This window comes from Nelusetta ayraudi, unplaced genomic scaffold, assembly GCF_046127955.1.
Source record: "Nelusetta ayraudi isolate G7.1 ecotype Tasmania unplaced genomic scaffold, CSIRO-AGI_Nayr_v1 ptg000135l, whole genome shotgun sequence".
Classification (NCBI taxonomy): Eukaryota; Metazoa; Chordata; class Actinopteri; order Tetraodontiformes; family Monacanthidae; genus Nelusetta; species Nelusetta ayraudi.
The window spans coordinates 5978595-6006593 of NW_027466185.1; the positions used below are offsets into that span (position 1 = coordinate 5978595).

Below are 27999 nucleotides of genomic sequence, written 5' to 3' on the forward strand. Positions count from 1 at the left end.
TACTGCCCATCGTAAATCGGCACATTCAGCGCCGCCCGCCCCCCCCCCCCCCCGCCCCCCCTTCATTATACACGATTAGTTGCTTAATGTCTATTGAAAATTAACAAAAGCAAAGTTGCGACAAAATGTGTCTTTGAAGCACTACGGTATCTAGCTCTTCATTGAAATGATTCTTAAAACACTGGGGGAGATGATGAAATACATCTATTTTATGACCTCCTTACGATTAATATCGTTTCTTCAAGTTCGGTGGGCCGGATTTGAAACCTTAACGGGCCGCATGGTCCCCGGGTCGTAGTTTGACCATTGCCTGTCCTATGAGCATGTGACGAATAAATTTAATGAATCTTGCGCTTCAGTTAATGCTACTGCTGTAATGACGCTTATATAACAATGCTGCTGTTGCTTTCAGCTGCTCGCAACCTTTATTTTTTTTAACTTGTGCACTTGAACGCACCATGTTGCTCCTCGCGCCGCCTTCCCTCGGCAGTATAAAAACAGTTGTTGACTCGGTGTTCCTCCTGAAATTCCTTCCGTTCTCCCCGCGTCATTCTCGGCACACAAACCCGCGGTTCCCGTTGGTCGACTGGGCTTCCCTGGACTGAGCTGGGGTTATGTCCCGCCATGTTCGACCTTAACGGAGGCTGGAACCTTTCATTCGCCGGCTGCGGTTTCCTGGGGATTTACCACATCGGGGTTGCCAGTTGCCTTCTGGAGAAGGCGCCCTACCTCGTCAAGGGGGCCACCCGGCTGTACGGAGCCTCGGCCGGCGCCCTGACCGCCACGGTCCTCGCCAGCCAGGCATCGATAAGTAAGATGCAGCAACACGCAGCCTGTTATTATTTATCCCAATTGCAATATCAATGCCGTTGTACTTTGTTGGCCTTTTAGGACCTTTATTGAAATGAAACTTTCTTCACCGAAATGAGCCTTTAAGTGCCCATATGTGTGTTTCAGTTAATTTGTCGTGAATGATAGTGAAACCTTTAAATACAATCAGAGGTGGCAAAAGTATTCACATACTTATGTACTTACATGTACGTAAGTGAAAGTGCAGATACTTGTGAGAGAAAAAATACTCTGGAAAAAGTAAAAGTACTGATTTTAACTCCTTTACTCAAGTTAAAAGTAAAACAATACAAGTACTGAAATGTAGTTAAGTAAAAAGTATTATTTCTTTATTTATTTTTTGCCATTAATGAAACAATAAATCTGTTGATCATTTTGCAAAAATTAAAGGTTGTGACAGAATTGTCTGGACTGAACTGACCAGAGGTTTTGATGCACATCATTCTTAACAGCTTTGGGACTGTTGATACTGTGATATTTTTTTTCCTCAATTTTTCAACTCCAGCACAATCAAACTGTAATTACCAGTCAGCCATTCTTCGATGTTGACACTTTTAATAACTATAACCAGTGTAATTTTCTACATTTTTATTTTTCTCTGTCATGAAAACGTACTGAACAGAAGTGAAGTACTTTTCACAGAATTTGTATCTTTTAAAAACAAAAGTAACCAGCTTGTTTTTCCAATGAAAGAAGTACAAAGTACAGATATTTGTGTATGTAGGGCGTAAAAGCAAAAAGTCGTCAGAAATATGGTAATTCATTATAACCTCTTTGCCCCCACAACAGTGCACAACTTTGCACACCATTGGAACAAACAACAAATGTGTGTACAAATTAAATGAAAATTGTGTGAATCCGGCCACAGAACGCTATTACTGTGTAGTTATGACACTTTTATTGTATGTCGCAGTCAGTTCACTATCTGGTTAAGAGGTCAAATGTGATACGATAGACATCCTGCAGATAATGGCTTTCATTGATAATATGCACAGCACATGTTTACATGGGAAAACAGCTGTGTTGAACCACTGGAGCATGAAAGGAAAAAAAAAACAAAAAAACATGCTCGCTCTTGCTGCAGACCGTGCAATCCTCCTCCTAGAGGTCCGCTGTTCCAGTCAGTGACTGAGCACTTATAAAGACAGATACTAGTAAACAACATGAGCAGCAGGAGCCACTAACCTTTCTGAAACCGAAAGCTACTGCATGGGTACTGAGTCATAGGAAGGGCAACCAGTTTGCTACACTTTCCTGAAATAACCCGTTTTTTTTGTTTTTTTTTCTCACTTCGCCTTTAGTTGTACACACTGATCTATGTGAAGACTCTGATCGCGTTCATGAGTTCTCAATAATTATCAACAATGACTTAACAAGGTTGGATACGTTTGAATTTTAGATGCTGCTTAACGAGTTGTGCTATTTTTAGCACATGCGGGGCAGGGCTGTGGGACTCCTGTGGTCCATGGGGGGCGACTGTACTGTTGGTGACCCCTGATGCACCGTGTTAAGGTTAACGGTTGCACGTCGACCAACATGATGCTGAGGATTTCCGACTAATGCCTCGGAATGCTATCTAACAAAGGTCACTACTGGTCAGTGACTCTCTCGGTATCTTCTCCCAGTATTGATCCAACCATAGGTGGAAACCCAAAGATGTGCGTTTGTCCGTTCGCCCTGTCAGTAAACAGGCGTGGCTCCAAAGATCCTAACACTTTGTTTTGTTTTTCCGATGTCTTTGTTTTCCTAGCGAAATGCTGCGAGGATGTCATTCAAGTGGCAAAGGAGGCTCGGAAGAGGAACCTGGGGCCCCTTCACCCCTCCTTCAACCTGGTCAAAGTGTTAAAGTCCGGCCTGGACCGCGACCTGCCCTCCGACGCCCACCTCCTGGCCTCGGGGCGGCTGTGTGTCTCGCTCACCAGAGTGTCTGACGGGGAGAACGTGCTGGTGTCAGAGTTTAACTCCAAAGAGGAGCTCATTCAGGTAAAGGGAGGTGTTTTGCCGCTACGATATAATATAAGTTCACTCTAAAGCACCGATTCGAGCAGCATCACTTGCTTTTGTAATCTAATGCGGGGCTCCTTTCACAGGCACTAATCTGCAGCTGCTTCATTCCCATCTACTGTGGCCTGATCCCTCCATCCTTCAGGGGAGTGGTAGGTATCTACGGCTGAATTGCATGGTTATAAACCTGACGTTGCTTTCTCTTACATACGTATCGCCCTAAAACTGCTCAGTCAAGTGCAAGAGAAACTGGGAGTGCCTGTTGCAAACGACAAAAGACAGAATCGAATGGCAGATTTAGCAGTTGTTCTTCTTAAATATTCTTTTAGAAAAAACAAATAAAGCACACAAAACTAAATCATTTCCACCAATAGAATTATAGGCAGTTTATGTAACAGATTTGTGCTTTCTATTTGCAGGCCTTTATCTTTTTTTTTTTGTGTAGATTTTTTTTTTATCAAAAGCAGAAACAACGTGTTGCATTAGCATATAAAACATCAGGGGAAATATGATTTTGTGCTCAGTCACTGGTGTGAAGTCTTGATAGAATAGAAAATAAGTATTATTAATCCTTTATTAATCCCACATTGGGGAAATTTACATAATTACAGCATCAATATAGTCAAACAGAAGAAAATCTATATTAATTAAAAAGAAATAAAGAAATAAAATAGAATATTTACAGGGTAGAAAAGGAAAAGAACAGACAATATATACATATTATGGACAGTTGGACTATTTACAAGTTACAAGCTGATGTTTTACATCTGAGTTATGAGGTGAGGTTGTTTGTGTCTTTGGAAATAGAACTGTGGTCATCAGTTTTGCTGCAAGCTGCAGCTCCTGATAGCAGCCTCACTTTGCTTTGAGCTATCAGCTCCATCTGGACTTTGGCAGTGATCAAATTGGCCTGCTTCAGTGTCTGCTCGCCACCGTTCACAGAAACTTGTTTCCTGTCCCCAATAAACACATGAAAAGGGTCACGGACTTATGTTCAGAATTGGCGTACCGCTCAAGATGAAAAATACAGCTTCGTCTTAATACAGCATGGGTAACAGTAATGGGAGATACCATGTGTACAAGTTTGAAGATACAGAAACTCAATGAAACACGGCAGCACAAAATCTTACCTAGATTTAAACTACGGTAAAAAGAGAAGTTGCACATTGGCTTGTGTAGAACCACCTTCAAAGCTCAATCTCCTGTGTCAGCAAAGGTTGTTTATCCTCCACACCCTCCATGAAATTGTTTTCCACTTTAATGTCTAATGCAAAGTTGGACTAAAATATTTTTTAGCTGTCTTTCACAGCGACAAACAAATGAACTGCATGAAGTAATTCCTAAATCTTAAATCTGTAAGATCTGACACATTGTAATTATTTTACTTGGCCAAAATGAGTTGCTGATGCTTTTAAACTGGAATAAACACAGTTGTTTAGTTAACCATTAATAGAAGCCTACCATCATGGTATGGTAGCCAACAATATAGTAACTAAACATGGTAGCACAGCATCTAGCGTTGGCAGCATATCAGAAGGTTGGAGACTTCTGTATGTCGTTAGATGCTGTTCATAAACACAAATGCTACAAATTCCATCACTTTAGATAATATCAGACAGAAACAATATAATTTGCACAAGATAAGAAAATACCTGTAGTACGACTGACATATTTTGGAATATCCGAAATGAATTCTATTCATACTGAAGGATTTAATTGACTGTGTGTGTCAGAAACCTATGACACAGAAAACCATCTCCATGCAGTCTGTCGTCTGCGTTTGGTCCCAATCAAACTTGAGCCTCTTTTGGTCACAACAGAAGAGGAACGTTGACATTTTTTCAGGCTTTTTTTTTTCATATATAAATGAGCAAAGTAATTGTGGTCGTCTCTGTGCAGCCCAAAACACAAAATCGTTTAATGCACAGAAGACGTTTTTTCAATCATCATGAAGTCGCAACCCCAAATTTATTCCACAAAAACAAAAAACATGTGCCCACTTTCTGTCATGCCTGGTAAAAAATGATTGAAGTTATTGTTTTGAGTTGTGTGTCCTGCAAAATAAATACCCAAATCCCTTTTAAAGTGGGTCGCGAGCCGCCAGTTGAAAAAGGCTTTTCTAGATCATATGGGTTCAATATGAGCCAAAGGAAAAACCTGTTTCTCTTTAAAAGAAAGATATAAATCCAGGCTGGCAGGTTTCCAGTTCTGCGCCAAGATTCGCTTGCAAATCTCTCTGCGTGTTGTCCGTGTTAAAGTCCGTTGTCGTTTGATGGCAACAGAACATCTTCATGGCAACCACAAGTAAATATACGTGCCTTCGCAGGACTTCGTCATGCATTATCTAATACATTATCGGTCGCTGAGTACTTTGCACGTCACACTGGCAGCCAGCCCAGTCTGACTCAGCAGTGTGAGACAGTGGCAACTCCTAGAACAGTTCCTATGGACTGGCAGCAGATGGGAGATTAGACAAAGCACCATAAACGTGCTGTCTGGTCTAGTTCTTTGGGTTTTAGGTGTCATCGCGTGCGATTCTAGGCCGTGCCGTGCTCTTTGCGGAATTGGGCTGCCACGTGCGGACCTAGCACAGCCCGTCGTGCCGCAGTCTGTCACTTTTCTGTGCGCAGATTAAATGAATCCTGACCTCCATTCCATCCCTGACCCACATTCGCCACTCCGGGTCCCAAACACACGCACGGCTCGCTGCCTTTTCAGGGGTTTGCTGGTGCTGGTGTCATCTCCGCCAAGCTGGCCGGGATTTTTACGACTAGATCATGAAATGAGGTTAATTCCATCTCGATGACGTTTTAAGCTCTTTAAATGGGGGAAAAAGTCATCCTTTCATTTGAGAGTCTCTCACACACACAGAGTTTTATAAGTGCTGAAGTGGTGAAATGTGACACACATTCTGTGTCTTGTGCTTCCAAGTGGTTGGGTGCTGTTTTTTCAAATGTTTCAGATGTACTTTATTGATCCCAAATTGGGAAACAATGCAATTTGGGATCAATAAAGTACATTTATACTATTCTATAGATATCAGAGGGCTTTCACTTCCAGAAGTGTATCACATACTTTCTGAAAAGTGGAGGAAGCCAAATAAGTAAGTGTTCATTGGCAAGCTCGAGACAATTATTTATTCTGAGAACACATTGATTAAGTGAATTTTGTTTGCATATAAGGCACAGTGTGCGACATCTGGACATTAAATCACTCACTTGGACTCTTTGAATAAATGTTGAGATGGTGGCAATGAGAGATCAGACAACCAGACCCTGCTTAAAATGTTGACAGAGAACAAATTATATTAGAATTTGGTGGTCAAAGGAGATTGTAATATATAATTTCGGTCCAATGACTCTCTTCATACGGTGTTTTATTAAATGGTCATTTTTAGCTTCTTCCATTTTAAAAACACACACCAACACACACACACACATTGTTGCAGCCAGACAGACTTGTGGTATTGCGTTCAGTTTTGTAAGGGAGGAACATCTACAACTTACACGTCTCTCAGTGTGGAGTTGTGCTCTGTTGCAGTTCACCGTGGAAAGGTTTTATGTCACCAATGATCAAAGCTCACTTGTCTTGCAGTAATAAAGGAAACATCTGTGCAGTTATTAGATTTAAACCGGCAAACAAGCGTCTCACAGAAATTCATTCCATCTGGGTGTTTCGGACATGTAATCAATTCACTTGGCTCATGCTTTGAAATAGGAACAAGTCCACGATTGTGTTTGAAAACCAAATCTTTCCAACTTTATGGACAACAGTGTAGTTTGTTATTAGATTTAGTGAATCCTGACCACCCTCAGTATAGGCACGGACTACTGTTAGCACACACAGGCGCATGAAAGCAGTTATACAGTCAAAGCAGTTGAAAACATCCACTGTGTCTGTGTTCGCTCAGCGGTACGTTGACGGAGGTATCAGCGACAACCTGCCGCAGTCAGAGCTGAAGAACACCATCACCATATCGCCCTTCTGCGGCGAGAGTGACATCTGTCCCCGCGACAACTCCACCAGCTTCCACGAGCTGCGCTTCACCAACACCAGCATCCAGATCAACCTGGGCAACATGTACCGCCTCAGCCGGGCCCTCTTCCCCCCAGAACCAAAGGTAGGGGGCGCCGCAGCACCTCAGGGGAGTTCTGTTTTACAAAAATAAGGTGTTCCCCTCCATCTACTGCTCTTTGTTTGGTGTCGTTTTAAGAGGAAAAAATACTAAAGCGGTCTGAAGCATAATAATCATATGAACAGATACAGTCATTTACTTAACATTCAAAATGTATAGACACCTGGGAACAGCAGTGTGGCGGTAATACAGGATTTATTTCTATGTAGTGTTCTAGCACAAAGGTAAAACACGCACACACCCACACACACCCACACACAAACACACACACACACAAATATTACAAAATATGTTATATTATTACATGTATATATTATTATTATTTATAAACACTTATTTTTAACACTTTTACAGATATGTAAATAATTTGTGTGTATATTTCATTTATTTATCTTTTAATTCACTCTTATTCACTTAATTCACTGTATTTCAACTCTTTTTTAGAATTCACTCTTTGAACTGTAATGCTGCTACAACTATGCAAATTTCCCCATTTGGGATAAATAAGTCTTTCTTATTCTTATATTTGAAAGGTGGCACTCTGTAAGGGTGTTTTATAGAATGCATTACAAGTGCATTCATAAGATATATACATACATACATACATACACATATATACATATATATAATATAGGCATATATTGTATTTATATAGATAGATAGGTTGATAGATTGCAGCACTGTTTTGCTCTCCCTCCCCCTCTTGAGCCTGTCAGTGAACTACAATGGCCTGCGCATCCAAACCTGGACAGCTCGTCCACCTTCTTCTTATTCGTTGGTTTATTTGAGGACGCCAGCATTCACCCTAAAATACCAAACGTGCTGTCAGGCAGCTGGATTGTCCACACCAGGCTTCCTTAGAAATATGGCGGTGCAATATAGACGCTAGCTGGAAGCAAGACCCTGGATCTGTGGATATTCTTATATATAAATAAGAACCGTTCAAAGGGGAGAAAAACCAAATGACTTTCAGTGTTCAGTGAGTTTACACTTTTATTACTGTACTGATAGGCAATATTTTAGCTTTTACCAATGACAAATCATAAATCAAGACAAAATTCACACACTGGACCTGTAATCCTCCTGCACCACCCTCACTTTAACGTTTGCAGTGCCCCAGTGAACCTTTGAGTCCACACCCTGTCCTTCAGTCCCGCATGTTGATCCAATGTTTCCTCCTGTTATTCCCTGTGGTTTCCCTGTGATTGTTAGATAACAGCTTAAATAAAGTGAGCTTTGACCTCTGCAGGGCAGATGTAATGTGCCATGTTGCTCCTCACCGCCAACCCTCACGTGTGTTTCTGTGTGTGTTTTGCCATCTGGGATCTCATGGTTATGTAACGCGGCATAATAGCCTGCGTGCTCGGAGCGTGTGTGCGTTGTTCCCACATTCTTCGAAAGAGGAATTTACCCTCCACACCGACGCACACGTGCACAAACAACTTCACATGGAGCCCTGTTTGTTTCACGTACACTAACACAGGGCAGTACAGGGCTGTGCCAATGTATTCAAAGTTGAATGACACAACACAGATTTTTAATTATTATTATTTGTTTTAGAAATGTTCCCTCCACCTCTCAAAAAGCTTTTTCAGTTTTTTCAGGCTGCATTTGGAATTAAGAATCTGTTCTTAATTGCTTGCATGGATAAATAAAGGTTACACTTAAAAATAAATCAATGACTAATGATCTCATCTAGCATTGACGTCAGCTGATAATAGAGAAGATAGAAGCCTCATCGAGGAAGATGCCACCATTGAGGTCAGACTAATACAGCTTTACAGATAAAGCTGTATTATAATGGCCAGATAACCTGATAAGAATGGAGCAACTGTTATTCTAGTGCAAAATACACAAGATATGAAAGACTTAAGACTTACGGCGCATGAAGCCAATGATTAAGTTATTATTTGAAGTGTGTATTCTGGACTCCAGAGTGGCACAACTTTAAACAATGAAAATGAGAAACTTGTTCACCAACCTACAACGACGTCTGTGCCGTTGAGTTTCCTTTTTATTTACAAGGGATATGAAATGAGTGAATTGATTAAAGAGGGCAAAGGGCTGCATGGGTTGAACTGAATCACTCTAATCAGCACAATAAAATTATGATAAAAAATGTGAACCAAATCAGTCTATACCTTACCAACAGTCAGCACTCAGGTCTAAACTCTTGATGAATTACAAGTACAATGACTTGGTTTTTATGCTGTTAATCATTTTTTCCTTCTGATGATATGATGAGAGCACAACAGATTACTAAAAGTGTGCAACTCCCCGCTTTTTTCTAATATGCTTATATTGTGATACTGTTTCAAATAAAAAAAAAAGATAATAATACATTTAAATTTGAGTAACACAGCTTCTCTGAACATTCCCACAGGTGCTGGCTGAGATGTGCCAGAGTGGTTACAAGGACGCCCTGCGCTTCCTGCAGGAGAACAGTGAGTGTGTGCGGTCCTTCTGCCTTCGCCCTCCTCTCCGTACCTGCGTCGCGTGACGCCATGTCTTTCTGGTGCCAGATCTGATCATGCAGGAGAGGCTGACCCCAAGCCCCACCCCCGTGGAGGACCCGTCCACCTGCTGCTGCAAGCACACAGAGACCAACAAGGAGTGGCTGCTGCGGAGGCTCCGCCTGATGCGAAAGCAGCACTGGTGGATGGACGAGCAGATCATTCTGCCCACGCCCATCAAGAAAGGTGTGACCTCATACCAAACTGATTTTTTTATTTATTTTTTTGCTGTTAAAGAATAAACTATATAAAAATGTAGCTTGATTTATGATTTTAATATTGGCAAAAGCTGCCCATAAATACATTAATAAAAGTGTATACTCATAGTACAATGAAAGTTATCTGGTTTTCCTTAGAACAGTTCTTATGTATGTATATATGTATGTGTATACATACTGTATATATGCATGTATATGTATGTATGTCCATGTATATATACATATAAATGTGTGTATATGTATGTATGTCCATGTATATATACATATAAATGTGTGTATATGTATGTATGTTTCATATAGATATACATATCTATATGTATACTTATAGGAATGTACATCAAGCAATCAGGGTCTTGCTTCCAGTTAGCTGCCATCTTGCACAGCCATATTTCTGCAACTAAAAAAACAAGTTTCCCTTGTTTCCGGGGTAACATACTCAGAGTTGTCACTGAAGCTGCTTTCTGCTGAACTTGTATTTTTTAGTAAGACAAGTCAACAACATTTCCAGAGGTCAACGGTAGAACTGTAGCGGGAAGTGAATTCATCACAACCCGAGCGTTTTCATTACGACAGAACATTTCCCTCCACCGTGTCTAGATACACCTCCGTTCCATTGCAGCTGACTTTCATCCCTTCTTTGTGTGCGTGTGCTTTTTGTCAGTGTTCTGCGAGGCCTGCCAGGACAAACCAGGCCTGTACGCCAAGGTGTCTGAGATGCTGCCCATCAAAGTGGCTTCCTACATGCTGCTGCCGTACACGCTGCCCGTGCAGTCGGCCTACTCAGTGGCCCAGAGGTGAGCCACCACAATAAAATACTTATTTTGATCTCAATGTTATGCATATAATTTGCAAATAATCCAAACTGTCAATGAGATGTAAAGTTTTTCTTTTCTTACTCTAGAATGATTTTATTTTATTTATTTTTAATTACTATAATTTTACTTCTCTTTGCACATCATCATCTTTCTTTTCTATTCTATTTTTAAATAATTGTAGAACCTTACAACCACCGCGATAGAAATTGCAAGAGCGGGATTTACCACAAAATGTTTTTGGCTACAATTGAATCAAAGAGGTTTTTTTATGGCCAGTGATTTAGGAGTACACCGTTTATTTAAATCAGCAGGTTGTTCACTGTGGACTCATTAAAAGTGAACACCAACCTGCTCTTAAACAATCAGTCTCGACTGTGAGATTTGAAGCGACCTATTTTCTTTTTTCTCAAGTTCTTCAGTTTTTTCGGAACAACGTCACATGTTGACCCAATAGTGTTTTTGCCTCAAGCATCTTTGTTCCACTTTTTGCCTTGTGTGCACAAAGTGCAAACCTTGTTTTCCATGAGCAAACTGAAAACCTCAGTGAAAAACAAAATAAATAAATAAATAAATCACTTCTAAGGAAATGAATGCCTTTTTTTATGGGCATATTAAATCATTTTATTTTTCCGAGCCTCCTTCCCCCTGTGGCGGTTACATCATTGCCGCTATTGATAATCAGGCCAACCAGTTTAGTCTTGAAGATACTTCTTTGTTACTGGAGCTTTGTGGGTTTTGTTCCTTCATTTATTTCATCCAAGTGGAAAAGAAAAAAACTTGAGGAAAGATGTCGGTAACTCTGTAGGATTACATGTGTGCGATGATTATTTTTAGTCGGGGCAGTTAAAAGTAAATTAGATCATATATGATATATAATAATATGAAGTCCCACTGATTTTTCCATCCTAAAGGAATTTGCCATATTTGCCAACAAGTCCAACTGTCACTGCTGAGTAGGCAGCGGGTTCCAATTTATTTTTGCACTCTTTGCTGAGACCCAGCAGGGGATGGAACCCAGGACCTGGGTCCAGGACCAGGATCTGTTTACTGCTTGTTCACACGTGAATCTCTCCCCCCCTTTCTGCATCCTTCTCAGGTTTGTGGAGTGGATCCCGGAGGTCCCTGCTGATGTCAGCTGGCTGTTTGGGATGGCTGGTGACGTTTACAGGCAGGCGTGGAAAGGAACGACCGCCATCTCCGACAGGTACGGAATGATTCCTATGCACAAAACTGCACCCAGTTCAATTCAAGTCAGTCATTAGTCACATTAGTCTTGCATTCTGCCATTACCGCTACCTGTAAGACCTCACCGCCTTCAATTCAAATGAAGTGCTCTTGCGTATCATAGCAAATGAGCGGTGCAGTCTAAAATGTAGCTGCTTAATGTCGCTATTACATATAAATCTCAGAATATTGCACGCTGGATCTTTAACTGCTCTTGAATATTGAAATACGAGTCGAGCAGCATCACATAACAGGGGGTGCCGTAGCACCGAATATCAACACGACACCATGTACTAACTACACCAACTACCACTTGGAGATAATCATGTTAATTTGCATTGAAATTATAACTTTTATTCGTAGAGGGCTTTTCGAAGTCCTCAAAGATGCTTTACATAATAAATGCGGATCAACAAGTATCCGAATTAAATTTGCAGATAAAAAAAATACTTTCAAATTTGCAAACTAATAAATCAAATGCAGATTACAGTAAAATAAGCGAAAACAAGGATGTTGGTTTCAATTGTAGTAAAAAAACAACAACAAATGAGTAAAAAATATTTACAATATACATATATATATACACATATATACATATGTTGGAATTGATTGAAAGGGGTTTATATGAATTTATTTATTTATTTATTTATTTATTTTTTAATGACGTCTCATTACTGCATTGGTGTAATGTCACTGTCGCTCTCGTGTCACTTTTAGTGACCACCATTTGCGAAAATGCCTGAGTGCGCCGCCGCTGCACCTGGAGAGTGAGCGCCAGCCCGTCGCCCAGATGGACCACCTGCCCGCTCTCTCCTCCCTGGATCTCCACGGCAGCTACTGGGAGATCCCCCAGTCCAAGTCCCAGCCCCACCAGCACCAGCAGCACCACCCCACTCTCACCGCCCCCTCCTCCCCCCAACACGTCTGCTTCTTCGTCGGCCTGCAGGACGAGGCGGACGGTCAAGCGCCAGAGTAGAATCTCACTGGACTATTTCAACATTTGACGTTTTATTGTGATGTCTGTAAATATTTTTAAGGGGGATCCTGGAAGGTCCACTTTGTAACTTTCAAAGACATTAAAATGTCTTTTTTGCAAAGTGATTTTTTAAAATACGACAGAAATTTGCCTAGCCTCACAGTATTGCCTTTTATCAACTTTCTTTCAAAAATAGTTCTCACTCACACAAACACACTCACCTGAGTCGGTCGCTAACTTTTTGTTGCCAGAACAGGATTAGGTAAAAGGATGTCTAGTTAAAATTGACTTTATAATTTTCCATCACTGGATTTAAGAAGATATGACGGACATCTCGAGTGACATGTCTGCATTTGTAGGGTATAATAATAAGACATTTATTTTATTTGAAAAAGGAATGGTATTGTGGTATTTCAGGACACCTGCTTTGCCTCAAATGGATAACAGCTTGTCATTTGTGCCGGTAAGAAGATTGTTGTCAAAAAAACATTAATGATAGCACTAATAAGTTTTGTTCACCTCAAGTGTCCTTTAAGTGAGATTTTGTCATGTACAGAATAGTAAAACATTAGATTGCGTTAAAAAAAGATCTAGCTGTATTATTTTTTTTATCAGGACTTAGCCAGTTAGCTGCTTTCCAATACACAAACCCAGTAGTCTAACTAGAAGATAACAGATATGCAAATAAAATCTCTTTTTTGCCAAGTTCCTTGATCAAAACCATTCTCATGTTGACATCATCAAGCCAGCAATGCATATGTTATTATTTATATCAGGTTATATAAAGTTGTGTTTTGAGGTTGTTATCTCCAGAATGTAAAGTTGCTGTAACACAATTGCAGTGCTTTCTAAGTATTAAACGTTTTTTTTAAATTGGTTTCCCGATGCATTTAAAGGTGACAATGACACCAGTAACTGGACAGCCACAAGGTCACTTATGGAGACTTTTGCATGAGATTAACATAAATGGGTCAATATCATTATAAAGTGCCTTTGGTGTCCTCATCAGAATAACTCAGTCATCATGAAAATGCAGCAGAATAATTAAACTCTGAAGTCTTACTATAAGTGACCAAAGGTTTGCATACATATCAGTACAATAATATGTCTCTTAAAATGTGTTTACTTCATTTTTTACCATTTTTTTCCTTTGGATGTACATGTTTTTGGCATGTCCCCGTTGCTAACTTCAGTGTGTGTCATAAATGGTTCCATTCTGTCTTAGTGAAATATCAATTAATATAAAAACCTTTCAGAAACTCAAAATATCTGTGTTAAACAGCACACAGTCCGCTTGCTAACTGAATCATTAGCTAGCTGTAAGGTCCACGTGTGCTAATTAAATGCTAACATTAGCCAGAAATGTCCACCCTGACATTGTCCACCCTGTCAGCAAGCCTTCTATGATATATGATGACATTTGCATTTGCATAGTTTGCATGCTGACAATGTTACGCTTATTTCAACAGCTATTAGAGACATTTTATAACAGTACATGCTATACATAGTAATGTGTCAGCAAGCCTCATTTGATTAGGCAAGTCAAGTTAACCAGGACTCCCAATTAAAGTGTTGAAGGGAATATGTTGATTGTCTTTTTCAAGGTATGAGTTCGAAGGAGCTGAGATAGCAAGGAGATATCGGGAACATCGTGATGCTGACCCAGAAAGAAGAAGCACGTATCTTGAGAAGGAAAGGCACTCATGGAAAAAAGACACAGACTGGAAAGAAGAAGGGTATCAATGAGCTCAGTGAAATGGAGAGAGGCAAAAAGAAAGAAATGGAGAGAGGCAAAAAGTGGAGCCAGAGCCAGAATCAGGGCCAGTGCTTTGCTACAGGCAGAGAAACCACCCAAATCCCTTGCAGCTGCTGAAACTCCTGGAAATAAGCGCGAGCCACGGCCATCCAGGTCAGATCACTGAAAGTTTAGCTAATGAGACTCATTATTACTTTTACTTATTGTGTAACTGTCCACTCTGTTATTTTCATGTTCAAAGAAAATAAACAACAATTTATTTTTCATAAGTTAGCAAACTCTTTGTGTGATTCATTTATAAACAAGTTAGGGCCAAATAGTATTGTTGGAAAGTTTGACCAGATATATTTGTTGTTAGATTTTATCTAGAAGAGATTCTCGCTGATTTCATAGACAAACCATAATTTCACTACCATCCAAATACTTTTCCCATTACCTAAAACATAGTGTTGAGAAAAGGACTAAATAGCTTTCTGAAAATACACATTTTATAATCACTATGTAATTGTAATGTATTTATTCTACTTTGAAATTGTCCATGACAGGGTTGACATATTTTGCGGTTTGCATGTACATTGTCTGCTTGCAATTCATTTATAAAAAAGTGTGGGAGCTTGACCAACATGCATTTCTCACAGCATAGCATCTACTTAATACAATAAATGTGTAGTTAAATGGAAAATCTCTGCTTTGTTGGGGGGAAATTGGGAAGTCTCAAAAGCACCTTATAGTGATATTGACCCAAATATAACAATAAACAAAAAGAGTCTAAAGAGAAATTTGTGTAAATGGCAACCCTCCAAGTGGAATTTCCAACAAATGCATTTCTTTGCAAAAAAAAAAAAAAAGTGAAGGCAAAAAAGGAATTTTTCAGACAATATTTTGGAAAACAATGATCCATTTAGGATTTTCAATGTGAATGCATTAATAAAAGTGTCTACTCGCAGCACAAATAAGTCGTTTGGTTTTCCTACCCATAGAATGGTTCTTTCATATACCTGTACATACATTAAGCCTTTCCAAAGTACATAACGCGCTATCACAAGTGGCGAGTTTGACAGGTAAAATAAATTAACAAGATAAAGAGATAATTACATCTCTTAATGTTTTGAAGTGACATTTCAATCAATTAATTAATGAAACGTTCAATAACACAATAAATGACGCATTTAATGAATATATTGTAGTTTAAAGTATTTTTTGGCAGTTTTGCTCCTCTGCAGGGAGGTAGACTAGGGTTGAAATAAACAGTGCTGCGTTGAAACGGCTGCTTTTATATGGATGGAGTCCACTCCAGGATGCCTAACAGGGTAGCTCCACCACTGACGCATGTTCTGCGCATGCGCCCCAGCTCAGCGGCAACATCAGGATCAGGGGAAGGATGGCGGAGGATAGTAAGGACGACTCTGTGGCTACTGACGACGATTCGGACTACACAGGTGCAGACGGCAACCACAGCTTGAACAACGTGGTAAACTTGACGCCCATATTTTATTTTTATTTTCAAGTAAAAACGCCATGAAAACGTCTCGTTTCTTTACCCAACAACCCGTTACCGCTCAGAGCTAGCTTATGTTTTGGTCGAGCTCGACAGATGTGAGTTAGCTCAACAACTCACTTCCGGCGCAGGTTGCAGGTCGTTTGACGTACAGGATTATGGATTTGCTCGTCACAGTGTTTCAGGGTTCATAATGATTATAATGAATGAAGTTCATTATGAATGAATACACTGTGGGGAAACAGAAAAAATTACCCTGGGGTGGCTACAGGGTTGAGATCTTCACATAGGAATGTCAATAAGTATATTTATATATATATATATATATATATATATATATATATATATATATATATATATATATATATATATATATATATATATATATATATATATATATATATATAAGTATATACCTGAAATGACTTCATCATCATCATCATCATAATTATTATTATTGTTATTGTTGTTGTTGTTGTTGTTGTTGTTAGTAGTAGTAGTAGTAGTAGTAGAAGTAGTATTTTTCCTGTCGTTTGTTTAGTTGTTTGTATTCATTCAAAGTTCTCAGTGTGATCCTGATAACAGGAGGCCTGTGGATTAACTGTGGAACGCCACTGTGTCGCCCCTTCTCAATTCTTCTTACTCTAAAATAGTTTATTTTATTTTATTTATTTATTTTTAATTCATGCATTTTTTTTCTTCTCTATTGCACTGCATGTTGCTGTAATTATGTAAATTTGCCCATGGAGGGATAAATAAAACCATTCTAATTCTAATGAATAATAAACCAATGGCATCAGGTTCATACTGTCTTAGTGTCAGGGTTAGTGTTACACTAAATTTCTTCTTCTGAGTTTCTATCCATTCAGAGTTGCCTCAGGAACAGATTCCAGGCCAATTATTAAGTCAGAAGAAACTGTACGTCAATCAGAGACATGAGATGCTGTAGTTTAGAAGTCTGAAGGCGTTGATTCAAAGTATCCCTCCTCCGCCACGGATGTTACGGCGCTAGCAGCTGGTTTGCAGGGGTGACGCGGTCCTGCTGTGTGGTAACGTCCCTCAGATGGTGGAAGAAGGCTCCACGCTGCTCCGCAGGATGGAGATCTGCGTCGCCGAGGCCGAGAAGAGGAGCGGCAAGAACGGCGTGGGCATGCAGGAGACCTTCACTGTGTACCTCATCGAAACGCGGTAAGCAAAGTGTCACCCCCAAAATAGAATAGATTAGAATAGAAGCTTTTATTGTTACCAATAACAGCAACAGTGTAGTGCAAAAGAATGAAAATGATATTAGAAGAAAAGAAACAAGGTATTAAAATAAAATATCGATACAATAAGAAAGGGAAAAAAGGAGGCAGATGCATTAAGTTACTTATAATGTGCCAAACTTCAATCTTCTCAGGTTGATGGATGCGCTCGCCGATGGCCGCCGCCTCGCCCCGGAGTCGTTGTGGAGGAGGTACAGCGAGTTTGAGCTGCTGAGGAACTACCTGATAGTGACCTACCCCTACATCGTGGCCCCCCCTCTGCCGGAGAAAAGGGTCCGTTCACTGTGAATGTGCTTCCTGTGCAGTCATGCCAAAGGACATAGTTAAAGGTCCAGTGTGTAATATTTGGAGATTTAGAAGAAGAAACAGCAACATCAAGTGGTTACATTTTAGATTACAGCACTCATTCACTCCCCCTCCTCCTCCGGAGCTTGCCAGTGAACTACGGTGGCCTGCACCACCCAAACCTGGATACCCCGTCCACCTTCTTCTTCATTGGTTTATTTGAGGATGCCAGCGTTCACCCTAAATACCAAATGTGCTGTCAGACAGCTGGATTGTCCACACTAGGCTTCCTTAGAAATAAGGGTGGTGCAAGATGGCAGGTAAATGGGTCAAGACCCTTGATGTGTGTGCATTTTTATATATAAATGAGAACTGTTCTAAATGTATTTTATAGTACTGTCAGTATACACTTTCCTTAATATATTTATGGGCAGTATATTAAGCTTTTACCATTATAAATATCGTAAATCAGGCCAGATTTTGCACACTGGACCTTTTAAGTTACACAGCATAAACGAGAACATGCGATTCCTGGAATCGCAGATGGTTAAACGCCATGTGTGTCCTCTTGCATTGCAGGCCGAGTTTGTGTGGCACAAGCTGTCTGCCGACAACATGGACCCAGACTTTGTGGAGCGGCGGCGGGTCGGCCTGGAGAACTTTCTGCTGCGAGTGGCGTCACACCCGATCCTCTCCAACGACAAGATCCTCTACCACTTCCTCACTGAGGTACTACAAGCGCTGTAGCAATTAGCGGGAAAAGATGTCTGCATGTCTTTGAACTGTTGTACGACTGAAGGACCCTCTCCTTGTCTGCGTGCAGGAACACGGCTGGAAGGAAGTGGTGTTTGACACTGGATTTCAGGCCAAGGTATTTGACTTTGTGGAACTCAATGGTCCAGTGTGTAATATTTGGCTTGATTTATGATTTTTATAATAATCTAATAATTTTCTAATATGTTTCCCATAAATACATTAATAAAAGTGTATACTCGCAGTACAATAAAAGTCATTTGTTTTTTCTTGCCCTTAGAACGGTTCTTATTTATATCTAAGAATATCCATAGATCAAAAGTCTTGCTCCCAGTTAGCTGCCATCTTTCACCGCCATATTTCTAAGGAAGCCTGGTGTGGACAATCCAGCTGCCTGACAGCGCGATTTGTAATTAGGGTGAACGCTGGCGTCCTCAATCCAACGAAGAAGAAGGTGGACGGGATATCCAGGTTTAGGTGCACAGGACACCGTAGTTCCCTGACAAACTCAGGAGAGGGAGTGAGAGCGAAAGACACCGCAATCTAAAATGTGACCATTTGACGTCACTGTTTCTTCCTCAAAAACTCCAAATATTACACACTTAAGCTTTAAACCCCATTATTTACAAGTAAACAAAGTATTAATTAATTGCAATGCAATGTGATTACTTTCCAGGCAGATTCCAGACTGAGAGCTCTCAGCGCCACCTTCAGGGTGAGAAATCCAGACAAGTAAGTTGATCATGTTTAATGCGGACTTGCCAGCTCACTTAGGACTTAGTTTAACGCTGTGCTATTTCTATAAATGTAAATGAAACTTCTATGAACAACCTGCATGTGAGCTTAATTGTTTCCGGGGTTAAAGAATGTCTAGAACAGCGTTTCTCAACAGGTGGGTCGCGACCCACTTTTGGGTCATGGAGCTGTATTGATTGGGCCGTGACTTTATTGGCAGTTTCCCTTGGCAGTTAAAAAAAGAAAAAGAAATTAAAAAACAATATACATGTATATTTTCTTATTTGAGGTATGTGTAAATACTCAGAATACTTAGAATTATTTTGTTTCTACCCAAACAAACCTCATATGGAAGTTTGCTACAGAAAACTAACTGCAGATGCTACAACCGTACTTTATCAGTGCATAATCTGTAGACTAGCATTTCTCAACTGGTGGGTCGCGACCCAAAAGTGGTTGCAGAACTATATTGATTGGGTCTGTGCTCTGTGGACACAAAAATGGATTTTAAAATGTATATATTTCTAGAGAAAATGTTGGGCATGGGCAACACCGTGGCGCAGTGGTTAGCGCTGCCTCCTCACAGCAAGAAGGTCGTGGGTTCGATTCTGGACCTGGGACCTTTCTGTGTGGAGTTTGCATGTTCTACCTGTGTCTGCGTGGGTTCTCTCCGGGTTCTCCAGCTTCCTCCCACACTCCAAAAACATGCATATGAGGCGAATTGGAAACTCTAAATTGTCCGTGTGTGTGTGTGTGTGTGTGTGTGTGTGTGTGTGTGTGTGTGTGTGTGTGTGTGTGTGTGTGTGTGTGTGTGTGTGTGTGTGTGTGTGTGTGTGTGTGTGAGAGACCAAACGGTTGTTTGTCTCAATGTGGCCCTGTGATGAACTGGCGACTTGTCCAGGGTGTCACCCTGCCTTCGCCCTATGACAGCTGGGAGAGGCTCCAGCAGACCCCCGTGACCCCGAAGAAGCGGGTATAGAAGATGAATGAATGAATGTTGGGCATGGCACACAATTCAAGTCGAATCATTTCAATCATTTATTTGCTAGACATGATACAGAGTGGGCTCGCTTTTTTATTTCTGTGGAATAAATTTGGGTCCTGACTTCATGATAAGGAAGAAAAAATGCGGGTCTTGAGACTCCACCAGTTGAGAACCACTGGTATCGTTCTGCCACAGAAAGCTTTGAGCATTCACAGTGTGTCGACATGCAGCCGCAGCAATGTGAACACGTCCTGATCTTTGTCTCACTCAGACGCTTCTTAGACATGAAGCACTACAGTGACCAGCTGCAGTCCCACACGTCTCAGCTGCTCAGAGCGCGAGCAGTAAGTCCCTCGAACCCAAGTTAACACTCGCTTGGAGAAACAGCAGCAAAAAAAGGAACATATCAGTTTAAAAGTCTGTTATTTATCTGTTGCCAAATAACAATAATATATACATATATACACATTCTTTACATCTCTAAAGCAGTGTTTTAAAAAAATAAGTAAAACAAATAAGTAAGTAGGTGTAAGTATGGTGTCTTATTCATTTTCAGTTTTTCCTTCTGTCCTGCAGAGGGTTGCTGATCGACTTTATGCTGTTTACAAGGTGCACGGAAACTACGGAAGAGTTTTCAGGTGAGACTGTGTATTTTTATTGTGTGAACTGCGCTGCAAACAACAACGCGCAGACGTGTTGTGTAAAGTGGCCGAGGCAAAGTCATAACAGTGACGAAGTCATCCAACCTGCCAGATGAGATGCTGCACATATTTTCCAGGAATAATTATTTGCACGCCTGGGCCTGGGACCTTTCTGTGTGGAGTTTGCATGTTCTCCCTGTGTCTGCGTGGGTTCTCTCCGGGTTCTCCGGCTTCCTCCCACACTCCAAAAACATGCATGTGAAGTCAATTGAACACTCTAAATTGTCCGTAGGTGTGCATGTGAGTGTGAATGGTTGATTGTCTCTATGTGGCCCTGCGATGAACTGGCGACTTGTCCAGGGTGTCACCCTGCCTTCGCCCTAAGACAGCTGGGATAGGCTCCAGCAGACCCCCGTGACCCTGAATAGGAATAAGTGGGTATAGAAGATGAATTAATTAATTAATTAATTAATTATTTACACGTCCCTCTAGAAAAACAATCGCAAGACAACGGTTAAATTAAAAAAAGGAAGCGCCCCTTTGTAGACAGCTTGTATCATTGGGGGTAATGGCAGAGGTGGGAAGTTGCAAAGTACCAATACTTTGTCGCTGTACTTGAGTAGATTTCACAGGTGTCTGTACTTTACTTGAGTGTTACTTTTTACTTTTACTCCCTACATTTGAACACATAATAGCTGTACTTTCTACTTCTTTACGTCGGAAAAACTCACTTCTGCGTTTAAAAGATGAAAATTCTGTTAAAAGTTTTTGTTGTCGTTGTTGTTAATTAAAGTGGAGCTGTTTGAACTTTGCTGTTGTGTAGTTACATACAGAAGTGGATTAAATTTTACAGGCAGATTATTTTACAGTACCTCAGCCTCAGGGTCATTGGTGAGTTCAGTCATGATTGATGTGTGGCAACGTTTTAATTTTTTCAAAATCATTAACAAATGTATTTCTTGTTTCAAAAAAATATGTAATTTTTACCTTTTACTCAAGTACATTTCAGACCTACATTTCAGTACTTTCTTACTTTTACTTGGGAAAAGAAGTTGAATCAGTGTTTTATTGGGGTATTTTTCCATACAGAATACTTTTGCCCTCTCTGTCTAATGGTCATGCTGTGTGGCATGTAATTCACATTAGTGTACCACCAGATGTCTGAGACTCTGTATGGCAAAGTGTCTTTATGAAATCTTAGAAAATCATAGAGGACTTATTGTATAATTTCTCATAATGCGACGTTCATTTTTGCTCGGGCCCTGGCTTGTATGTCTTGTGATGATGATGTTCACGTGTTCCCTGCAGCGAGTGGAGTGCCATCGAGAGAGAGATGGGAGATGGACTGCAGAGTGCTGGGCATCACATGGACGCGTGAGTGTTTCGCTCCAGATTTGCATTCTCTTTGTTTGCAATGACATTAAATCCTGGCGCCAGCCTCCTGCTTATCTGATGAATATTTGAATCCATGGATTTTCACAGCTATTCTGCATGGAAACGACTTGATTTCACACTCTTTTTTTTTGCCTACATTTAATTCAATACAACATAGAGGTTGTTGACCTATATAGTTAATATACTTATTTTATGACACGTGTTAATCATGCCTTTGACGTACTGACTTGGTCGAAGTCAGCTGATGCATAGAAACCTTTGCACCAGTGCATATTGTATAAAAAAACACATTTTCTACAGAATAGTTGGCTGCAAATCTTTTTCCTTTAAACTTTTTATATCTGTGTGTTTTTTAATGTGTGGTGACTTGTTGCCAAAAAAAATATGTGTAATCTATGTTACTTTGCATTATGTTGCGTCAGCTCATCTTTTTTTTTTTTTCTAACCTATTATGAAGTGACAGGCACATTTAACAACGGGAATTTATTGCAGTCCGCTTGTGATTTGCTGTTCAGTTTAGTTGAGACAAAACAACGCTTCTTTCTTTTTTTCACACCATGAACCAGGTGCTGGCAACATTTTACTGAATGACTTTTTTTAAATGCAAAAATCACTGTATATTTTGCAATATTTTGCATATTGTAATAATATTGTAGCATGACCTGCAATTGTGATACTATGAATACTATTGTGGCTGGACCTCTGCCCAGTCCTGATCAGTGACTGACACTGGGGTCTTCTAAGCTAGCCACTGTTGCTCAGCAATACATTTGTTTCTGTTTGTTTACCATTACGAATTGCAGGTATGCAGCTTCTATAGATGATATCTTAGAGGAGGAAGAACATTATGCGGACCAAATCAAGGAGTATCTCTCCTATGCGGAAGCTCTGCGGTAAGACACAATTTGGAAACGTCTTTGCTTGTCGTTGACCGTTTCCACCAGGGAGTAAAATCAGTGGTTTAAGAGGGTAAAGAGTGGAGAAAAAGATCAATCCAGTAGGGAACAAATTCACTGTGGATACGCAACTACTACCTTTGTCAGTTCAAAAACATGAGCAAGAGGGTTTCTCGAAAGCAACCTCTATTTTGATATCAACTAAATCACTCTCTATTGCTATGTTTGGCGTGAAATATGATATATAATGATATAGTGTTGTGGTGAATTCTTCTGGTGGATTCAGGTGATGTAGATGTTGAAGGAGTCTTCACTGACACAGACTTAGTTGTATAAAAACTGGTTTATTTCAAAGAAGTCAAAAGTCAGACAGGCACCATGGAAAGCCTGGGGATGTCTCTGGGCCAGATGTGATTAACTCCGATGATGCTTTGTTGACATCACCTTTTATACCTCCCAGCAACCAGGGAGGAAGATGCTGGGAGTGGAGGAGAATGTATACATTCCATAGTTGCACCCCCAATGACCATCTGGTTTCAATTTGGTGGCCGTTGGCAACAACAAGACCATATATGGACCCTGAGACGCCCTTAGGGAAGAAGTGCAGCAGGTTCACTGCTGAGTTCACATCAGGCCATACACATAAGTTCAAATGATGTCATATGCATAGATTCAGATACTACAGTGTAATAATTATGTGCGGCCACCAGTGGCGGGGTGTTGGGAGTGGCTACTTGGGCTCAAGCCCCGGATGTTTTCTCAAGAGCCCCGGATTTCGCTTCTGAGCTGGTCTGAGTATAATGTGCAGTACTGGAATTCACCAGAGTGGCAGCATGCGCAGGAAAGCAGCCTTGACCACAGACGGAAATCAGATGAGGTTTTGTCATTTTCTCTAAAAAATGGGACAAATCGTGTCCCTGGAGAGATTTTATTTTTCCTGGGACAGGTGGTGAAAAAAAAGAGAACAATTCTGGGAAAAAGACCCCACCCCCCCTCCCGACGAACTGACATCTGCACCCTCAGGGCTAAGCCCCTGATCTCGTAGAATCCTAGATCCGCCCCTGGCGGCCACAGGGAAACACGTTGACAGCAAACGCTTTTCTATGGTGCATTGCTGCCATCAGCTGGTGAGTTTTGGGTCCCTCCCTACTGCAGACCAATTAAGAGCAGCAGTTCGTTTCTATTAAACGTAGCGCTTCAAGTTTTCTCTCTAATTTTCTTTCTTTACCAAAATCCTGCATTTAGACTTTCCAAAGGGTCGCTGCAGTAGCGGCTCTTTAACCTGCTTTGGGGAAGAGATAAAACACAATGACTGTTAGCTCTGTCAGCTAATATTAGCTGCGCATCATTACCTTGTGGCCATTTGCATCTGGAAGCATTGAGCTGTAGCAACTTAGCAAGAGTGAGGCAATAAATGTAGAATGTGGACGCTACTCTAAGACATGTTGAAGGGAAGTATTAGAGCATTTTAATATGGAAAATCTTCAAATGAATACAGTATATCTACATGACCATTAGGGTTGATATGTTTTTAGTTTAGTTTGGTTTTCAAATACATATTAGATAATAAATATACTAAGTATTGCTTTATTTGAGGAATATTTGAGGCGGGTTTCTTTAAGTTCACAAACTGACGAAAATAAAAGTATTTTTACTGTGCAGTATTTCTCTCTCTAGTTTTTTCCATTAGATTCTATTATACAATATACTTTTTACCTTTCTCCGCCTGCAGAGCTGTCTGCAGGAAACACGAGCTCACCCAGTTTGAGCTGGAGGTGGCGTCACAGGACCTCATCTCCAAGAAGCAGCAGCGTGATGAGCTGGCTACTGGGGTATGAAGTATTTATTGTAGTTTCTTGTACGTGCTCAATTACCAGTACACCTTTTTTTTTATCATCTCAGATTATACGCAAGGTTGTTTTTAGTTTTTAGTTTTTTAAAGAAAGCAACGTTTTTTGGGCAGCACTGTTTTGTTGTCCCTGTGCAGATTGTGCGGACGTTCTCCCTGAAGGGCATGACCAGCAAGCTGTTTGGCCAGGAGGCTCCCGAGCAGAGGGAGGCCAGGCTGAAGCTACTGGAGGAGCTGATAGCTGAGGGCGAAGATGTCGTCAAGGAGAAAACCCTCGAGTGCGAGTGAGTTACAAATCCAACTGGTACATATAAGACAAACCTTGTCCCTGCTTCCAAAAGGCTCTGGAGATCTTTGCTCTTCAATCCTGCAGGAAGGCACCATCGGACCAGCAGGGTTTAGTGCAGCAGCGTTTTTATAGAGAGCAATTAAACTGCAATGCAAAAGGTCTCCGACGGACTGGGGCTCCGCCTTGTTTTGTCAGTCATCGCGGCACGCCCATTAGCTTTCAAACAAGTAAATGAGAATGCCTTTTATCCCTCATTGGGGAAATTTGCATAATTATTGCAGCACGTACAGTGCAAAGAGAAGAACTACAAAAAAGAGTGAATTAAAAAGGAACACGGGAAGCGGATGATATAGATGAAACGGCCATGTCATTATCAGCAACTAAGACTTTTTATGTTGTGTGGAAGCACAGGTCATGAAAGGTCTGGAAAGGTCTGGAAAGGTCTGGAAAGGTCAGGAAAAGTCAGGAAAGGTCTGGAAAGGTCTGCATAGTCCAGGGAGGGACAAACCTTCTGACTGGTGGGCCACAATGGGTTTTAAAATTTGACTGATGGGGCCGGAGCAGCAGCAGATGGAGGGAGTGTTTTGGTGAGCCACCTCATAGGAGGAAGGAATATACCATGGGATATGTATAATAAAACTGAAACTGATGAAGATGAAATACAGCTATTTTATGACTTATTTACTATTAATATAATTAGAATTTGCTGATTTTTTTTGCATTTCCGTATTATGGGGAAGACACGGTGCTCTGCCATGCAGTGAGAGTGTGTCACTGTCTCTCTGTAGTTCAGCAACCAAATGTTTCAAACACTTTTGATACATGCATCCCCTCCCCCCAAACCTCGACTATCCATATTTTAGCTGATTGGTATAATATATGTGTGTGACCTGTTTCGTGTGCCCAGCAATATCACAACGGCAGTGAAGAGGCGCTGGGTGAGGGAGGCAGTTCTCTTGCCTCCAGGTAGGGGGCAGTCGTGAGCCCAGACGCTCTGATGCTTCTCTGTAGCTGCAGAGTAAGCATCAATAACTGGATACTGCACTGTCAATATGGCGGCACCTCGTTTTTCCCTGTGGCCACTCGTAGTACTGCAGCAAAAAAATAAAAAATAAGAAAACAATACCATTAGGCCCAAAAAGCATTTTCGCCATGGACCGCAATAAAATAAATAAATAAATAAATAAAGGCTTCTAACATGGCTGACAGGACGACTGTGACCTGAATCGCGGTTCATTGCAAATCTTTCTATTACAGATCAAATGGTGAATAGTCTACTTTGTTGGCTTCATATATTTGTAAATCTGATTCTTGTGTCAGTGCCTCACCAGCCACAAACCTCACTGCATGTCACAGCACACATTCCAGTGTTAGGTCTGTTCTCCTCGGCACTGATGAGCCAGAGGACTGTGCTCTGTGTCCAGACGTGGTCTCCTGCTCTGCTGCTTCTTGCTGATCCCAGTGAGCTCCTGGCCTCCTGGTTTGGTTGGGTGGGGGTGGTGTTGGGCTCACTTTTGCTCTGGTGGGGGTTATAATTCAGAATGGACCTTTCTCTGGTCTTCACCTCTTGGTTGTTCACTTTTCACAATGTGACCTCTGCTCCTCTCAGGTATTTATTGCGTTAGTAATTGTTTTAGCATTTTCCTTAAAGGGCCAGTGTGTATTATCTGGAGATTTTGAAGAAGAAACAGCAACCTCAAGTGGTTGTATTTCTGATTGCATCGTCTTTCGCTCGCCCTCCCTCTCCTGAGCTTGGCAGTGAACTACAGTGGCCTGCTCACACAAACCTGGATACCTCATTCACCTTCTTCTTCTTCTTCGTTCGTTTATTTGAGGACACCAGCGTTCACCGTAATTACTTAACACGTCAGGCGGCAGGATTGTCCACACCAGGCTTCCTTAGAAATGTGGTGGTGCAAGATGGCAGCTAACTGGGATCAAGACCCTTGATCTATGGATATTCTTATATGCATATAATCATGAGAACTGTTATAAGGGTAGAAAAACAAAATGATTTTTATTGTACTGCGAGTATACAATTCCTTAATGTATTTATGGGCTGTATGTTAAGTTTTTACAAATATAAAAATCAGAAATCAAGCCAAATGTTTCACACTGACTGGACCTTTAACAGCTTTTACTGTACCGCAACATTGTGATGGGTGCTGTGTGTGAGCGTTGTTGGGTTGGTTCTCTTGCAGAGAGCACGTTGAGAAGGCCTGGGTGGACATGCAACACTTCAAGGAGCAGAAGGACAGGGACCTGCGGGAGGCACTCGTCAACTTTGCCGTCATGCAGATCGGCATGTGCAAGAAGGTACGGAGCAGCACACGAGCGGGACTCGGCAGCGCACATTGGCTCCGAATTTTAATTCTTACTCTTTGTTCTGTGTTCCTGCAGGGAATACAAGTGTGGAGCAATGCCAAAGAGTGCTTTCTCAAAATGTAAAGTTGGAGGGGGTACTCTGAGGAAGGTCTGATGCCTCAGGAGTACTACAGTGCAGAGTAACAAACAAGTAACACCATGAAAAGATGATAGAGGGGGAGGAGAATTTGCTAAGAAGCAAATTCTAGTTTATTATCTCTTGTTTATTATTTTTTTAAGTTTTAAAACTTGAGCTTTGCATTCCAATTTTCTCTTACCGTCTTTCTGACAACAACGGAAATCACGTATTGCCCCTTTAACACTTTAACACAGAGACCAGAACAGACCAGAGACGACAACAACAGGACCAAAAGAGATATGACCAAGACTGTGCTGAGCTGAGACCTTCTTCTTCTTCTGCCTCTGTACTATACGTACTATACTGTATCATCCCAGTTTTGAGGAAAATGCTAGAACTTTTTTTAAAAGGGTCATGCACTTCTTTGTGGTATGGCATTAAAAAGGTAATTCAGTTATAGTAGAGTACAGTTATA

General features: G+C 40.9%; 2 protein-coding genes across 3 annotated transcripts; both read left to right on the forward strand.

Moving 5' to 3' along the window:
• The first annotated feature begins 200 nt into the window (after positions 1-200).
• Positions 201-13711, forward strand: pnpla3 (patatin-like phospholipase domain containing 3). Its single transcript, XM_076011469.1, has 9 exons — positions 201-811; positions 2600-2832; positions 2940-3005; positions 6764-6973; positions 9372-9432; positions 9511-9687; positions 10381-10513; positions 11631-11738; positions 12476-13711. Exons 1-9 carry the CDS (start codon positions 625-627, stop codon positions 12732-12734), a joined length of 1434 nt encoding a protein of 477 aa, XP_075867584.1. The 5' UTR covers positions 201-624; the 3' UTR covers positions 12735-13711.
• Positions 13712-15845: 2134 nt separating this feature from the next.
• On the forward strand, positions 15846-27994 carry LOC142876935 (sorting nexin-4-like). 2 transcript variants are annotated; one of them, XM_076011212.1, is made up of 14 exons: positions 15846-15961; positions 17052-17176; positions 17388-17526; positions 18118-18267; positions 18362-18409; positions 18968-19023; positions 20283-20355; positions 20588-20649; positions 21961-22026; positions 22851-22940; positions 24676-24775; positions 24907-25076; positions 27283-27397; positions 27482-27994. In XM_076011212.1, the coding sequence occupies exons 1-14, from the start codon at positions 15872-15874 to the stop codon at positions 27527-27529; spliced, it is 1332 nt and encodes a 443-aa protein (XP_075867327.1). In that variant the 5' UTR covers positions 15846-15871; the 3' UTR covers positions 27530-27994. The 2 variants fall into 2 exon arrangements, with proteins under 2 accessions (XP_075867327.1, XP_075867328.1); XM_076011213.1 differs by having other exon boundaries at positions 24931-25076.
• Positions 27995-27999: the final 5 nt, after the last annotated feature.